Source organism: Malus domestica, chromosome 09, assembly GCF_042453785.1.
Source record: "Malus domestica chromosome 09, GDT2T_hap1".
In the NCBI taxonomy this organism is placed as follows: domain Eukaryota; kingdom Viridiplantae; phylum Streptophyta; class Magnoliopsida; order Rosales; family Rosaceae; genus Malus; species Malus domestica.
The window spans coordinates 4650251-4667673 of record NC_091669.1 but is presented as its reverse complement, the minus strand read 5'-3'; the positions used below and the strand labels follow the sequence as shown (position 1 = coordinate 4667673).

At 36.5% G+C, this 17423-nt stretch overlaps 4 protein-coding genes across 5 annotated transcripts; 1 reads left to right on the top strand and 3 right to left on the bottom strand.

Moving 5' to 3' along the window:
- Window positions 1–1025: 1025 nt before the first annotated feature.
- On the bottom strand, window positions 1026–4350 carry LOC103442441 (PI-PLC X domain-containing protein At5g67130-like). Its single transcript, XM_008381224.4, has 8 exons — window positions 3958–4350; window positions 3738–3860; window positions 2739–2876; window positions 2448–2546; window positions 2032–2335; window positions 1542–1762; window positions 1333–1419; window positions 1026–1217 (listed from the first exon to the last, which is right to left on the bottom strand). Exons 1-8 carry the CDS (start codon window positions 4087–4089, stop codon window positions 1185–1187), a joined length of 1137 nt encoding a protein of 378 aa, XP_008379446.2. The 5' UTR covers window positions 4090–4350; the 3' UTR covers window positions 1026–1184.
- Window positions 4351–6508: 2158 nt separating this feature from the next.
- Window positions 6509–7495, bottom strand: LOC103411226 (uncharacterized). Its single transcript, XM_008349873.4, has 3 exons — window positions 7351–7495; window positions 6975–7063; window positions 6509–6859 (listed from the first exon to the last, which is right to left on the bottom strand). Exons 1-3 carry the CDS (start codon window positions 7372–7374, stop codon window positions 6712–6714), a joined length of 261 nt encoding a protein of 86 aa, XP_008348095.2. The 5' UTR covers window positions 7375–7495; the 3' UTR covers window positions 6509–6711.
- Window positions 7496–9258: 1763 nt separating this feature from the next.
- LOC103442439 (COBRA-like protein 4) lies at window positions 9259–12011 on the top strand. Its single transcript, XM_008381222.4, has 6 exons — window positions 9259–9407; window positions 9716–9795; window positions 9983–10439; window positions 10911–11058; window positions 11148–11428; window positions 11507–12011. The coding sequence occupies exons 1-6, from the start codon at window positions 9392–9394 to the stop codon at window positions 11788–11790; spliced, it is 1266 nt and encodes a 421-aa protein (XP_008379444.2). The 5' UTR covers window positions 9259–9391; the 3' UTR covers window positions 11791–12011.
- Window positions 12012–12101: 90 nt separating this feature from the next.
- LOC103442438 (COBRA-like protein 1) lies at window positions 12102–15023 on the bottom strand. Of its 2 annotated transcripts, none has more exons than XM_029107889.2 (6): window positions 14738–15023; window positions 14239–14318; window positions 13481–13937; window positions 13241–13400; window positions 12867–13144; window positions 12102–12704 (listed from the first exon to the last, which is right to left on the bottom strand). In XM_029107889.2, the coding sequence occupies exons 1-6, from the start codon at window positions 14841–14843 to the stop codon at window positions 12415–12417; spliced, it is 1371 nt and encodes a 456-aa protein (XP_028963722.2). In that variant the 5' UTR covers window positions 14844–15023; the 3' UTR covers window positions 12102–12414. The 2 variants fall into 2 exon arrangements, with proteins under 2 accessions (XP_028963722.2, XP_070661074.1); XM_070804973.1 differs by having other exon boundaries at window positions 14239–14315; window positions 14738–14985.
- Between the last annotated feature and the right edge of the window lie 2400 nt (window positions 15024–17423).

Genomic DNA, 17423 nt, shown 5'->3' with positions numbered 1-17423 from the left:
TTCTTCTTCTTCAAAATCATTTGTATTAAAACAACCGAGAGAGATAATTAATGAACTAATAAGGGGAACAAATGAAAACTAAAACAATTATAGATTTTGGATACAGATGTAGTACAGCTCAATTATTGGTACAGACTAAACCTAACTAAACAAGATGCGATCATTTTTGTACTATCAGTGGTTGGTTGGTTCCCATGACAATGCATGAAAGGATAATTAAGGGGTTTTCCTTGTATTATCTAATACTCACTTTCCATCAATGTAGCCCATTGTTTGCACAAGACAGCATGGAAAACATTAACTTTGTTTTTGGTTACCTATACAAATACAACATAATTAAAGCCAAAGTTCTGAGCTTTTAATTAGTTTCATGCAGCATAAACAAATTAAGAAAACAAAATTAAAATAAAATGATTCTGATAAGTACTTTGGTAATATATAGCATAGGATTCCATCACATGATGTTTTGCCTTCAATAGACAATTGGAAATCATTACAAGTTTCCACATATTAAACGTGTATGAACTAAGTTGTTCATGCACTTCGATAAATTCTCTTAAGTTAATCATGTACGTTCTGGAAAAAATTTTCATGTAATAATAATATGGAGTTTTTATTCACTTGGAAGGAAGATTGTTGGTTAATTTATAAACCATTTTTCTTATGTAATACTGTTGTTCGTGAACTTCCATATTGTTTCTTACAAACCCCCAAATGTCATATTGTATAAAAAAAAACAAACCTGGATTTAGTATGCACTATATATCGTTAAAAAATGAGTAATGTTGTTGCTAACACTAGCTATCCGATCCCCCATGGAGCTACTTAGTTATGACATACACTATATGTGACGATGTTTTAGATGACATCATTTAATGTTGAAGTCTATCTCGTAGAGGTGTTCAAATTGGATATTGAATCCATTTTGTATTTTATCCATCTAACTAACTATCATTAACATAAATAGTTCGTGTGAGAAAATCAAGTTATATGAGCCCTACAGGATTGACAAAGTAAACTGGTAGTTTTCGAGTGACAACATCTTTCATCTACTAAGAAGGAAGTGACAAGGAATTTCAATATATATTTTTTCCAAAGAGCAATTACAAACCATGCTGATTCCTTGCAATATTCCTACAGTTCTCAAGATTTAAGCTTTATTAAATGAATTTGTATTGTCACTTCTATGGCTTGCAAGACCCTGGAGGTGATCCTGGCTGCAATCGAGAACATAAATTATTAAAAAAAAAAAAGATATATTTTTATGAAGAAACTTTGCTAAAATACAAAAAAATTATTTTGGTGAACAAGAACCAAAGTTTCTTAGCTTACCACACATGCATGTACATCGTTACATCCACACAAGAGCTCCCCATTGAGATTGTCTAAAGCTCGAAACGATCCTCCTCCATCACTTCTCTGCATCAAGAAACCATACATGTATAAATGAGTAAAGTTTCCTATTTTAAATTTCAGACCTAAATTTAAAATTTGATTATTCAGAGGCTGTTAAACAGGGGAGGAAAAAAAAAAAGGCATGCCTTGTAAAAATCAACAGCAACAAAGTTAGCCCATCTGTTGCCAGCAGCACCATGACAAGTGTAAAGCATGTTAATCAGATTCCCAGAGTTATCTACGCAACTGCCTTTCTTAATGGGAACAGAAGCAAAATAATTCACCAAAACCAAAGATTTGGTCTTGTCATCAAGAGTTGATGATTCTCCTCTATTTGAACAACCGTCCTTCATTCCATCATCCCCATCTGCAAAGTTTGGTGTTGTAAAGTAAGACATTCATTCATACATTCCCCTTCCTTAAGAGGCATCCTGATCCACGGTAGATGTTGCGGGATCCATATCAACAATTATGTACTCAAAGTATCGATAGTATATCAACAATGCAGACAACATTACCAATACTAGATAATGCAATATGCTTGTCGATATGGATCCAGCTCCAGGTAACTTAATAACAGATGGAAAATCATTTGATAATATTTTAAAAGAATGAAGTTGGTATGTTGCTTCTTACATTGGTTTTCAACCATGTAGTTCCACTGGTAAGCGATTCCTTCGGATTGTTCCTTGGCTTTTTTTGAAGTAAACACAAGTAGCCTTTGGTTCTTGGCAACCATGTCACTAACTAGTGGCCAGTCCTGGCCAGTTTTGGGCATGCTTGTCACTGGAAACCAATATTTCTTCAACCCGGAAGCGTCGAAGACCTTTGTCAATCCATTTGGAGCTTCCACATAGTCCTCTAATATCAATGTCACAATTTCTGATGGGTTGGCTGATAAAAATGCTTCAACTTCCTTCAGGGTATCTATAGCTGGTCCCTATATATTTGGGAAGCAAGGTTGATGCAAATACATTTTGTGTGCAAGTTTCTTAATCTCAAAGAATATATATACAAGAAGAAAATGAAGTATGGCAGATGGTATTGCTTACAAATGCAGTAAAGTCATGGCATTCTCCTTTAAAAGAATGGCACAACCACACATCGTCCTTAAAATCATACGTATCCAGCATCAAGGCTCGAACTCCACCCTGTAAGAAGTCAATGAGTAATGAGATACACGACTAAAAGAGAGCTACTATTAACACTCTTAACAAGTCATCATGCACAAAGGCAGAACTGCACATTGTGCATGATGACCTTTTCGAGAGTGCTAATAACAACTTCTGAACAAAATTGAAAAGGCACAAGGCCTGCACGTATATGGATGAAGGATGCAATACACTGAGCTGTTGAGTGACAGTTTCTTCTTGATTGTTGAAGGTAACGCGAGGAATTCCAGTATGAGATGGCTCTCCGTCAATTGCAAAGGCATTGTGGGTTGTCAAAAACGCATACTTGTTGAACGGCAGAGAATTGTTCTATGTCAAATAAAAAAACACAACTAATCAAATATACGATTAACCTTTCGAGGCAGATTCGGTGCTAATTGAATAAAGCTCAACTCCACGAGAATCCGAATTAAAAGAAGATATAATTCAAGGAAAATGATAAACATACATCATGTTAATTTCTTTTAAAGTTTAATCGTGCTCGGTGTTTCCGTTAGATTATTCAATCAAATATAAAAAAATAAAGAAAAGTGTGTTAGAACTTAAAAATGTTTGTAAAATTCACTTCTTATCATTCAACCCTAGCTAATTACCAAGCCTATTAGGTCAAAGTATGAAAACCCCAAATCGACATGCATGAGTGCGCAGTATCCTCTGCCCTAAACGGGCCCAATTTCCAGGCCCAAACTAAACTCCTTAAGGCCAGTGAATTGTGGGCATAGGAAACTGTAAAATTCTTTTAAATGGTTGTGACATCCGAAGACGACCCAAAAAAAAAAAAAAAGACATCCAAAGGAGCCGGCAAAGTCATGCTCAGATTCCATGGAGTCAATGTGACATAGTGGACCCCACCCCATCCCTACTCAAAATCTCCTGTTTTTCCTCTTCATGATATGGTTATGTTTATCTCAATTTTGTTCTCGTCTTTTAGAAATTTAACCACTCGAGGGCGTTGATCATACTCAACGGAGTTTTGAGTATTGCTCGAAAGGCCTCAAGAGCTGCTCAAGCAGTTTCAAGTGGTTGGATTTCTATATCTTTAAAAAATAAGACAAAAATCTTGAATATATTACAAGAAACGATAAGTGTCCAAATTTTCTAGAGAGAGGGGGGTAGGTAGGTTAAGTGCCCAAATTTTCTAGAGAGAGTGGAGGTAGGTAGGTCACATACCAATAGTTTGAACTGATCTGTAATGGCTGATCTTATACATCTAGTGCCTGAGAAGCCTTGTGGGCAAGACCCGCAGAGAAGTCCGGCCTCACAATCGGCGTCCGTCGAGCATTCGTCCAAAAGCTACACATTTGAAAGCAAAATATCGTCAATCTTTCTTTTTTCCGTCACAAAAATTACATAATTCAGATGCATATATATGAAAAAGAGAGGCACAAACCTTGCACTGTCCAATGCTTAAAACCGCTGCGAAAACCGTGACTAACAAAACGAGGTTCTGCTGAGTAAACCCTAAGTTCTGCAGAGTCTTCATGTTGCAAGTTGCAACCAAAAAGTGATGCAGAGTCTTCATATTGGAAGTTGCAACCCAAAAGTGATGAAGGGAAACTGTGGTCGTTGGGTTTTGGTGACCGAACTTAGGTTTCTCAGTTTTGTCTGAGAAAACGAAGTCTGCAGACCTTCTGAATGCAGATTAAACTGTCTGGGAATTCTTACGGGTACGGATATAAATGTTCATCCCAAACAAAACCAATCACATCCATTTACAACAACCACGTTGGGATGGAGAAGAAGAGGAAATGTTTGAATCACTCGAGCCGTAACGGAACATCCTTAACCTTGGACCTTCACTCCCATGTGAAAATATTGACTTGTGGCTAAGGACTAAGGAGAAACAAAATTAAAATGGTATAATTTCCATATTCCATATATGTTTTTGTTTATCCACCATATGTGTTTAACTATGTATAGTATGCAAGTGTCTACCTTTCTCGGCCGTTTGGCTAAGAAGGAATGATTTTTTTATTTAATTTATAAGACGCGAATGAAACTATGTATAGTATGCAAGTGTCTACCTTTCTCGGCCGTTTGGCTAAGAAGGAATGATTTTTTTATTTAATTTATAAGACGCGAATGAAATTTATCTTTTCTAACCTTATCATATTAGCATAGTATTTTCATTATTTTTTATTTGTTTTTGACATACCTTGAGACTTGAAGATGGTAAGTTATTCAACTCAGTTGAATCTAGCAATAAATAAAGGGTGGTGCTACATATATCAAATTCATGCACCAAATATTGTGGCACATTCTACATTGTATACATTTTTATTACAATTATTAATCAAATTTTAACTTGAATTAAAATATAAATTTGATTGTTTCCACATCACTTGTTGCAAAATTTATAACTATTTGATGTGCCTAGTATTATTCATAAACGAATACCAATGGCTAATATGTATGTAGAAAGAATATAGGATGCTACATTGAATGTGTTCAAGGTATCAAAATGTGTAAAATTAACACTTTAAAATAAAGGGGAAGGTGATGGTGATGGTGATGGTCTTGACTTTCTTATTTTTTGTGTTAGTCATTGGTCAAAGTTTAGGGAAAGAAAACTGCAATTTTACATCATAAGGCTTGGAGGTCATTTTCAAAATGAATCATGAGGTTTTTAACTTTCGCATATTACACGTTGCTTTTGAAGTGAACCAATTAGACGTTAAATGTTGACATAATATAAATTAGGCCCATATAAGAGACACACGTTGATTGTCAATTTTATAAAATGATTAAAAGAGTAAAATAGTAAACTACTAATAAGCAAATGTTGGCTCAACTTATACTCCGTCAATACTTAACGTCTAATTAGACAGTAAAATTGACAAAAGTGTTAAATTAATGCACTTCAGACATCACATGATGTATTAAAAAATTGAAACCTCATAACTCATTTTGCAAATGACTCTGACTTTAGACCATCTCCAAACCTGAGCTAAAAGCCAAATTACCCCCCCCCAAACACTCTCCAACCCATGTTAAAATTTTAGGCTAAATGCCAAATGTTATTTCTGGGCCAAATACCCCCCCAGCTTTCCCCCCGGGCTAAATGCCAAATGTTTATCGGAATTTAAATTTTTTTAGATTAAAATGTTCATAAAATTAATTTACAATAATCTACATATTTATTTAAAAAAAAATTGATTTAAGAAAAAAAATTAGCCTAAGTTCATTCTTTAATAATTCCGGGCTAAAATTTTAGGCTACAAGGGTTGGAGCAGAAAAAATGTTTCTGGGCTAAAAGCCAAATTTTCCGGGCTAAAAAATTTGGCTTTTAGCCCAAGGGTTGGAGATGGTCTTATGGTGTAAAATGCAATTACTAAAATAGAATCACATTCATTGTCTCACATGGGCCGAACTTAAACAACAATAAACATATAGCAATGGTCCTGTTTTTTATCCAAACAAATTGTTTTCTTTTATGGTAATATGATCCAACAAATAGTTAATAGACTACAATAGTAGGTAGGGGGAGCCCAAAACAAGCCCAGGCTCCAAACAGTTTGGCATGCATATTTTCTCTTTTATACATACACTTTCTATTAATTTTATCATTTGACTCTCTTTAATTCATTAGATCGGGAGATCAAGAATTAATTAAAAAATATATGTGAAAAGTACAAAAGAGGTTTGGAGTACTTAGAGCTAATAATAAACTTGACGCAACCAAAAATCGAGTGAAGTGACGTTCAAAAATTCATACGCTCAACCTCACTCAGTTGGGTAAGTTGTTATTTTGAGCGACTTCTCCCGTTTGGAAATATTTGAAGTTCATTGCCTGGTGTTAAAACTACTTCTGCATTATTACCGGGGAAAAAAAAAAAACTTCTGTACAATGTACTGAATTATCAGAACAACCAAAAAAGATTTTTTTTTTCCTTTTTTTTTGGCTAGGGATTGTTTTCTTTTTAATGCGATTCTTTCGAAAGTATCAAAACGACAGGCTCATTATTAATAATTTAATTTTTTTTATACAAAATGAGGAAACATGAATGACATCTGTGGAATTTCACAAAACTCGATTAAACCGGCCCAAAGCAAAATAGTATAACCGACATGAACAAGTTGCTATAAAGCTCTTAAAAAAATAAACCCCCCTTCACAAGTAAACTTTTCACGAACGCGTCTGAAATTATTTTTCTTGAGAGAAGAAGTGGTTGATGGTAGGCATGATCTCCGGTGGCCGTGTGCGGAGGAACTTCCGGAGCCCGTGCTCGGCGTACTTCTCTCCCTCTTCTTCATTTTCAAGCACCGCCATTCGACGGTGAGCTTTGTTGATTCTGCATATTAATTAACTAATTAACACGTTTATAAATTAAGATCTTTAAATTATATATATATATATATATATATATATATATATATATATATCTGTGTGTGTGTATGAATCTGTACCTGACTTCAGGGTTGAGGAACATGTTCCGTGTAAGCTGAAATGCGCACAAGCTTGTAACAAATGTCATCGCAGCCATTAACGGATACACCTAAATATATATGTCACCCACAAATTCGGATTAATTAGCTTTATTGGATGTTTTTATTCACAAAATTAGAGAAAGTGATTTTCACGCACTCATTTTCTTTTTTATTAAAAAATAAAAACGAAGAGATGAGTAAAGAAAATAAAAATAACCTTATGAAAATCACTAACCCGGATTTATTCTAAATTACTTTAACTTCCGAGAGAGATTCTAATTCGAATGCAAAGAGTACCCTAACTGCTAACATATTGAAAAAAAGTAATTAAACTAAAAGTCGAAAGCTTTCTCACCTCAGGCCTAACCCAACGCCCCATCTGAATTCCAGATATGTGAGAAGAAAGTATTTTGCTTTTCTTTTCTTTTTTTCTGCTTCCTGCTTTTTGCTGTTGCGTTTGTATTTCTATGTGCCATGTATGTATGTGTGTGTGTATATATATATATATTGTGTTACGTGGATTGGAAAATATGGTATTTGGAAAATTAGGAGCTACTTACTGTGGGCAGCAATATACTTTTGACCACCTACGGCTAAAACCAGCGGCTTAGCCTCTGGATTTTCTTAAACGACCCAATAGGAAAGAGCGTTTTGCCTTGTGGGTTGACAATTTTAAACTTAGACCTTATCACCAAAATGTTCCATACGGCAATCAAACTACTTTATATAACAAATCCGAAGCATGAAATAGACTCCTTATGAATTCTAGCATGTTCTTTCGAGGAAAACCCTTATAAAAAAACATTCAATACCTCTTAAAAATATGGCAAAACCTATATTAAAAATTGGATTTTCTTTTGGTTCACGAAAGAATACATTTACAAAAGAAAATATAAAGGGTACATTTTTGTTTATAAACATTTTCATTAGAAGCACGTTAGAAATGTTCTTGTTGTTTCTTCATAAATCACTGATTTTTGTTATGTTTTTGTAATTGGCAATTACTTCTAAGTTATTTTGTGAAACTCTGGTGTAATCACATTTGCTTGAAACTTCGCCGCTTTTGTTTGAAATTGAACTTGTAAATTAGCAATTAAGCTTTATGAATGCAATAAATAACCATGCTTTTACATATAACAGTAAAAAAGTTGGGATTCAATCATAAAATTAAGGGAGTTTTAACGAAAAGTCCACGGTATTGTTTACTTTAACTAAAAACCACATTTTTACACTAAAAAGTCAATCCTGGTACTATTCATTTTACCCTTTATTTTGTCTTAAAACTCAAAGTTTTTAAGTCATTTTCATTAATTTTCCTTAAAATTAATTGGTAATACATGCAATAACTCAATTACTTATAAGTACATGCAATGTTCCTTTTTTCTTCAACGTGAGATTTACTCCCAACACGCCTTCGCCCCCCACATATGACAAACTTTTAAGTCTAATAACACTTGAATAACACAAATTTCGTAACGTGTAGTACGTGTAGCCATTGGGCTTCACAAATGGGACAATGTGCTCCAATACTGTGAAGAAAGTTGAGGTTCTACCATAAAATCCATTGGCTATGTGGGACTTTATCCTCACATTCTCACATGCCCCCTCACGTATAAAGAATTGTCAAGCCTAACACGTGAATAACATAAACAGAATGACGTGAAGCAAATGTGACAATTGCGGTCTTCACACATAATATCCAGTTGAGGTTTACATCCAGCCTTTTGAAGATCTAATTCACAATTAATGGGTTAGCTATCAATCATCTTCCAAGCAAATAACGACCAAAATTTCATTTTCGTTAATACAAACGATAATAGAAAAAGAAAAAATTGAACACACCACCTCATCATATACATTATCAAAAGTTAATACTTAATACTTTTAATCAAGAGAAGAGCCAAAATTTGGGTTGGGGGCTGGCAAAATCCATAACCAATAATATTCACATATGTGCATTAACTTGGATTGGGAGCCACCATCTACTTTTTCACTAAAAATCTCCTACCATATTGTGAAATAACTTTGCATGTACAAAGGTTGGAAAAAAGTTGGGTTGGTGGGCATGGCCACTAGGAATCTAGTTGTGACTTCGTCATTGTTATTAATCACTTGAGTTACAAGCCTACGAGTTCTTTGCGATTAATTTCGATTTTTTTTCAAAAAATGAGGATGTCTTCCCTTAAAGACTGAATAGAATTTCTCTTAGCTTGAACTTCTACTCTCATTACCTGTCAACTTCAGCTGCAAACCAGGGACCGTTGAGATGGTGTGCTCACTGCAAATATATTTGGAATGCCTAGCGAGCTAAAGCAGTTGCTTTTAGGACTTGGAAAGCCAAACAGAAGTCTCGAGAGATCAGAGAGACTGAGAGAATTGGACATGTAGTTCCAAGTATGCGACAACCATTAGGTAATCCATCTGTTCACAAAGCTAACAAAATTTTCCTTTGCACAATCTCTATCTTCCTTAAATACATACACTTCCATTTCCCACTAAATGCTCCTGCTCATGGCTTAAGCTAAGCTTACAATCCAAACTCAATCACCGTAAAGTTGATGATTAGGGTTTCGGACCGGGGAGAGATGAGAAGTTTGGTGTCAGTTCTCTTCTTTCTTGCTATGTTTTCATGTGCCAGTAAAACTCTAACTCCTTAGACTACACATTGGATTGAAGAAAGAAAAATAATCATTCATCTGATGTTTTCTGATTTGATGAAGCTGCATATGATCCTTTGGATCCGAATGGAAACATAACAGTAAAATGGGATATCATGTCTTGGACACCAGATGGTTATGTGGTGAGTATCACTTTTTTCTTATAATTAACTTGATTTCTCACGTATCCGATGTCCGTTACTCGATCACATTAGTTGAACGAATTTCACCTTCATCAGTTGTCTAAGAAGATTGTTCTAAGAAGATTTAGAGGTTGCATACAAAATGCATCAACAAGGATCGATTACGCCTCTAATGAATTTGTTTCAGGCGGTTGTTACCATGAACAATTTCCAAACGTACCGGCACATCATGAGCCCGGGGTGGACGTTAGGGTGGATGTGGGCTAGAAAAGAAGTGATATGGGCGGCGGTGGGAGCTGAAGCCACGAAACAAGGTGACTGCTCCTGGTTCAAAGGGAACATACCTCATTGTTGCAAGAAAACCCCCACCGTTGTGGACTTGCTTCCTGGTGCTCCTTACAACCAGCAATTCACAAATTGCTGCAAAGGTGGCGTGGTGTCTGCGTGGGGCCAAGACCCATCGACCGCGGTCTCATCCTTCCAGCTCAGTGTTGGATCAGCCGGCACTACAAAACGGACAGTCAGACCTCCTAAGAACTTCACGCTGCTAGGCCCCGGACCAGGGTACACCTGTGGCAGGGCAAGAGTTGTGCCTTCCACAATATTTTTGTCACCTGACCGACGCCGCAGGACTCAAGCTTTGAGTAAGTTCCTCTGCGTCACATGACTCAATTACTTTGCTCAACATTTTGTTATAAATAGACAAAAGTTCGAGAGATAACATTTTGCTAGGGGACATGAAAGAAGTGGATGCAAAATATCACACTGTTTAGTTTCGTAACTATAACACAAAAGATTGCAGGAAAAAGAGGAGGGAGGGATACTGATATTATTGCTTTCACTTCTTTTCTTTGCTATGTATTGTAATCACACACGGAGTGCTTTTTATATAGAGTCACATCCGTGACAAACCAAAAAGTGAAAAGATTGCTCTTTTTGAAAACTTCACATAACAACAATTACACTATTGTTGCCCTTTTGAAAACATCACATAATAACAATTACACTACTGTGGGCATTCATTCTCACAATTTTACAATTCATTTTAGATTATTGGTTCATTTTGATTAGCATGTGACATGTCAAATGCATAACGGTTATCATATTTTATGCAGTGACATGGAACGTGACCTGCACATATTCACAACTTCTGGCCAAAAAGTACCCAAGCTGTTGTGTCTCTCTCTCGTCTTTTTACAATTCCACAGTCGTTCCTTGCCCTTCTTGCACTTGTGGTTGCCACGACAAGAGCAATTGCGTCCAGTAAGTCCTCAAACAAGTGACATATATTGCATTACCTGTGCACAGATATATACATAAATCACATGTCAAAAATGTTGATTGTTTTGCAGAAGTGGTTCCAAAATTGTTAGCACGGTGGAAGATGACGCTACAGAGAAAAGCAATGTGCAGCCGCTACCGCAGTGCACACGCCACATGTGTCCGGTGAGAGTGCACTGGCATGTGATGCTGAATTACAAGGACTATTGGAGCGTGAAGGTGTCGATTACAAACTTCAACTATCGGATGAACTACACGCTTTGGACTCTGGTAATTCAGCATCCTAATTTCATCAACGTCACGCAAGTTTTCAGCTTTGATTACAAGCCTCTCGTTGCTTACGACTCTATAAGTGAGTTCCAATCGATTTCCTCCTCCACATTATAATTATCGTAGTCACAACCTAACGTAGCTGTCACGTTATATGCAGATGACACTGGCATGTTTTATGGCTTGAAATTCTACAATGACCACTTAATGGAAGCCGGGAAATTTGGGCACGTTCAGTCGGAGATGCTGCTTAAAAAGGACAAGAATACCTTCACTTTGAGGGAGGGGTGGGCATTTCCTCGCAAAGTTTACTTCAATGGCGATGAGGGCCAGTTGCCTCCACCTGATGTCTACCCGTTTCTTCCCAATTCTGCCCATGAAACTCTACTCTCCTTCTCACCGTTGATTTCGTCATTCACTTTCTTGTTCATAGTTATTTGGTGATTTGGTTCCGTAGATTCCAGAATCGTGGTCGATGCCCTAAAAGCTTTGAACCTGAGGTATGAATGATATTTTGCAGAGAGAATTGGAGCACAGGTACTTAAACTTCAAGCATTCTTTGAAGAATGCAAACTCAACTTACTTGTATGTGTATCTTGTGAACAGAGAGACTGAATGAGTCTGGTATATGTTCTCTGAAATCATATAAATTACAGTACATGATTGGCAAATGAAATCTTTAATTTAATGCAGAACTGCCATGATTTGATTAAATCAACGCAATCACACGACTGCTTATGTACACAGTAAGAACAGATAACAATACTCTGATCAGATTCAATTGCGCGTTTGGGATTTACAATCATGACTACATCATCTGGTAAACCCTACAACCAAGAGGGTCTGGCTACATGAATATTCATACAACACTACAGCCAGAAGCAGCCCGCCTTTACAGTAAGTAATACAAAAAATGGACATCAACAGCACATTTGACGACATCAAATTTCGCGTCGGAAGCACTTCACCAATACGCATCAGAACATCCAGTGGCTTCCAAAATTTCCCATCTAAGCTGTAGTACTATACCCTTTGAAAATCATAGATTGGAACATTTTCGAGCTCGGGTTAAACATAAGCATACATGACTGCAACGGTCGATAGAAAAGTCATGATTAGAGTAAGTAGAGAGACATGCTGCCGGAAACCAGAATTTGGCAACCGTGGATAGGCATCCGGAGGTGGCATCACACAGTTATCACCATTGAAATAGACCCTTCGAGGGAACGCCCAACCCTTATCAAATGTGAATGCTTCACCCTTTTGGAAAAGCAGCTCTGACTGTACATTACCAAGAGGCCCAGATTGCATCAGAACATCATTGTAGAACTTAACTCCCCATAACATGGCAGTGTCATCTGTTTGAAAGAAATCCAGATCACAGATTTGTAACTTTCAATGTTATAAAGGAAGAATAACATACGCAGGTATTTAAGAAAACCATACAAAACTTCAAGTTTTAGTCAAATCATGTGAGCAAAGAACATATGAAAAGTAATAGGAAGTAAGGGTTAACATACTAATTCTTCCATATGGAGTTATCGACTTGTAGTTGTAGCTGAAAATCTGGGTCAGATTGTCAAAGTTTGGGTGCTGGACAACCAGGTTCCAATCGGAATAATTCATCCGGTAATTGAAGTTTGTAACTGTAATCTTCACTCGCCAGTATTGTTGGTAGTTTTCCTTGACATGCCAGTGAACTCGGATTGGGCACATGTGATTAGTGCATGTAACTAGAGGCGTGTAGCTATGCTTGTTGGAGGCTGAGACAACTGAAGCCAAATAGGGGGAATTTGATCTGCAAATTCACAGAGAACATAAATGTCTTAACGAAAAAAATTAAAAGTAAAAGCTTAAAGAAGTTAAAAGAAGCTGATTCCGGAAGAGAGCTCACTCTACACAGCTTCCTGGATGAGTTGCGTTACTTTGGCAGCCACATGAGCATGTTTGGCAGGGCACTACCGTGTCATTGTAGAAGGATGAGAGAGAGACACAACATGTAGGAGTTGCCTGAGCCAGGAATTGCGAATACGTGCACGTCACATTCCATGTCACTGTCACGAACAAAGGGTAAGAACGACTGACAAATTTATTAGCGCAAACATTTATGTTTAAAAGGATTCATAACACTTACTCCTAGCTTGAGTGACTCTCCTTTTATCTGGACTGATAAATTGAGTTGGCTTGACAACATTGGCGGGACCACAAGTATACCCAGGACCGGGTGTGTTAAGGGTGAAGTTTTTAGGAAGTCTGACGGTCTTGTTCGTGGTTCCTGCTTGACCAACACTTATTTGAAAAGAAGCTGCAGCATTTACTGGATCTTGCACCCATGAACTAAGTACTCCTCCTTTGCAACAATTTGCGTATTGTTGATTGTATGGAGTTCCGGGCAATAGATCAACAATTGTAGGAGTCTTATCACAGCAGTGGGGAATTGTTGTTTTGAATTTTGAACAATCCCCTTGATCTGTGGTTTCTCCTCCCACCATGTTCCATATAATCTCCTTCTTTGCCCATGTCCACCCCAGCAACCATCCTGGTGCCTGAATGTGCCGATACTTTTGGAAGTTAAAAAGTGTAACAGAGGCCTGTGTATTCATTCAAAGAGAACACTGATTAGATATTCACTCAACTCAACTGTACATAGGGGAAAGGTAAAACAAACCCATGTTATATGCTGCTGTCAACAGCTAATCGAGATTTGTTTCACTAAAGCAAAAGTGGAACGTCTAAATTTGAGTGCAACTTGTGATTCAGTTTTTAATCTTGCGGGGACCAAGACTTGTTACTCCTCAGAAATTCATTGCACGTATATTTCTTCGTACGCAATGATTTTACACATTCCGTGCAACGAATGTAAAAAACAAACACGTCTCAGATAATACTTACAACATAGCCATCAGGAGTCCAGCTTAAGATATCCCATTTGATGGTGATATTTCCGTTCGGGTCGAGTGGATCATACGCTTCTGGCAATACACAAGCAAAATAATGAACAATGTGATGATTCGAATCAATAAAAAACCATGTAAAACAATAATTTCAGAGCCTTGTTTGCCACAGTTTCTTCTGTTAAAATTCAAAAAGTTCGAATTCATCCCGAAACACAAGAACTTCATAACGAAATACAATTTTTCCATAAAAAAACCAATCTGATAAAACAAATTAAATAAAAAAAATTAATAAAAAATCATCCTCGTATGTAACAGTGAAAACCCAAAACCCCAAAGCTGCCAAAACCTCACAAACAATGAAGAAAATAAGACACATTAGGCCAAGAAAACCCACCAAGCAAATTAAAGATTCAAACTTTGAAGAAATCACAAATCACCAGCTAAAAATATTCAAACTTTGAAAAAAAAAACAGACCGAGTCCGAGCATATACACCTGTGGCAATGAAGGTGCTGGTGCAAGAAAGCACAAAGACGAGCAAGGTGGCGAAACTGACGAATTTCGGGACTGATCGAATCATGGGCAGGAAGAGAAACCCCATTTCCGGCAATTAGACTTTGTTCTGATCAGAATGTTTGCGTTCTAATTTGTCTTGGGTGCCGCAAAGTTTCTTGCGGTTTTGGTCAGAGGTGGTGGCACAGGTTTCGTTTCCGAAGCAGAGAAAATAAGGAGTGAGGAGAGAGAGAGAGAGGAGAACGCGGTAGCGTGTGCGATACTGATCACTTTGCAAGTCTGCAAAGACAGTTTAAAAGAGTAAATTTTTAATTAACTAATTTTATTCTAATTTGGAAGTCTTCGGTTTCTTAATTAACTGATTTTATTCTAGTGTATGACGGGTTCTTAATTAAATTATTATAGTTAATTCAATGTATAAATTAGCTCAACTTATTTTATAATTTAGTATCTATCAGTGTACAATAAACATAAAATTTCAACGGTTTAATTCTTGAATATCGAATCATTACCCTTATTTATTCGGCATATATCACATACTAGACATGATAAAAAATTTCAAAAACTATGTGTTATGCTGAGAGCCTAAGAATTCATTTTACAATAATTATTAATTTGTGGGTTGTTTTATGCTAATAATTAATTTATAAAATGGGTTAAAAAAGATTAATTGACAGTTTCAAAGTAAATAAAGTGGTTGACAGTTGTGATGATCACAAATCAAAATCAAGGGTCTGGCAATTGGTAATTGGCATCTTGTCTAGCACAAAAATATGAAATCGGCAGCTTCTTAGACTTCTAGTAGTTACTTGGTTTGGAACTTAGTATTTTGTACAATTTTGTCTTGTCAGATTTTAGAAGACTTCTAGTGGTTGCTGTGATTTGGAACGAATTTTAGGTCCGTATTTTAAATAGTATGTCTTAAATTCAATTCATGACGTTGGTACATCACACGATGATGCTAAAAAAAGCTAAAATATTTCTGCAAGTCTTCCCAACCCAGAAAAATAGACTACCAAAATAAAGCTACTAACTGGTCATTTTTGAAAAAAAATTGTATGATAGTAATAGACCTTATTGAAATGTTAAAAGGCAAAAGGTTGGATTCATGCATTCTTATTTTATGGTTTTAATAAAATATTTCAGTCGGTACTAATAAGTTAGGGGGATAAAGTCAAGGCCCAAGATCTATTATTTTTATTCCAACACTTACAAACACCTTGTCCAAATAGCACTATTTTCTTTTCATTTGTGTATGAAATGTGTATGGTATTAGAGGAAGGGTAATGCTAAGACAGCTAAATTTTTAAACAGAATTGTGAAAACTAAATAATTTGATTATTGATGATTAGATTATTATTTAAATGTCGATTAACTTGTTTATTTTTATTAATAAAATATTATTTAATTTACAAATTTAATTTAAAATTTTGATCTACTAACATTACCGACGAGAAAATATAGGAAACAACCAGCTCATATGCCACGCGTAGACGCCAATAGACATTCCCTAAAATCCAGTATTCAACATATATATTTGCAATTTATTGACGTAGTCGTAGTCAACCAATATTGTTCGGCTACACATTTTCTCTCTACAGCCCAACCTACCCTAGTTCTTAAAACTAATTTTAAAATAAAATAAATAAATATTTAAAATAATAACATAAAATAAAAAAATTAGGCCCCACCCCCCTCAGTCCCACCACTCGCCCAGAACCATGGCCTCCCTGACACCTCCTTTCCCAGCCTAACCTCCCCCGCAACCAACCGCCGCCAGCCCACACCCAACCCTGCCACCGTCCTCGTCTCCAGCCCCATATATTCTGTCTCATAAAATTACAGTAGTGAGCACTGAATTCTACTTTTTTTTTTTGGAATTTTAACGAAAATCACCTAGTACTGTTCACTTTAACGAAAAATCACATTTTTACACTAAAAGGTCAATCCTGGTACTATTCATTTTACCCTTTATTTTGTCCTTATCATTAAAACTCAAAGTTTTCAAGCCATTTTCATTAGTTTTCCTTATTTTTTTCTTATGTGGAAAAGTTCTGACAACCCCATCAGCATTAATGTGGATTCCAAACTAGTGAAATCATCATTTAACGGTCAAACAAGCAGATCAAAGATAAGATATGAAGTTGCAATCAAACCTAATTGAAATTTCACGAGTCATAACGCACCCGTCACACAACAAATCTACTTTGAAGATGGCTTATTCTCTTGGCCAATTGTCGGAATGCACACGAGATGTCATAAGGGCTCAATATCTCAAAAGCATCTTTGTCTAAAGCTTTGTATGAGACTTCATATCCAAAACCAAAACACAGTCGGCTTCCGCTGCATGCATGCATGGGACTCGCTTATTATGTTAAGGCTCAATAGAACCTACCCAACTGGGCTATCTGGCTGTTCAATGGTACAAACCAGGTCCAGACCAAATTTATTGCGGGCCCTATTTACGTGCAGCCCACTGACGAGAGTTGGTCCAGCGCCACGCGGTGCATGAAGAAACATGCACTCTCACAAAGAAACGGTCACGATGAAGGATCCATTCTGATCCAACGGGTGCACGCGGAGTCATTGTTACGCGCCGCATTTGAATTAGTAAGGCTGATCAATGCTGACAAGACATCTCAAATTTAAATGAATTGTTATTAACACT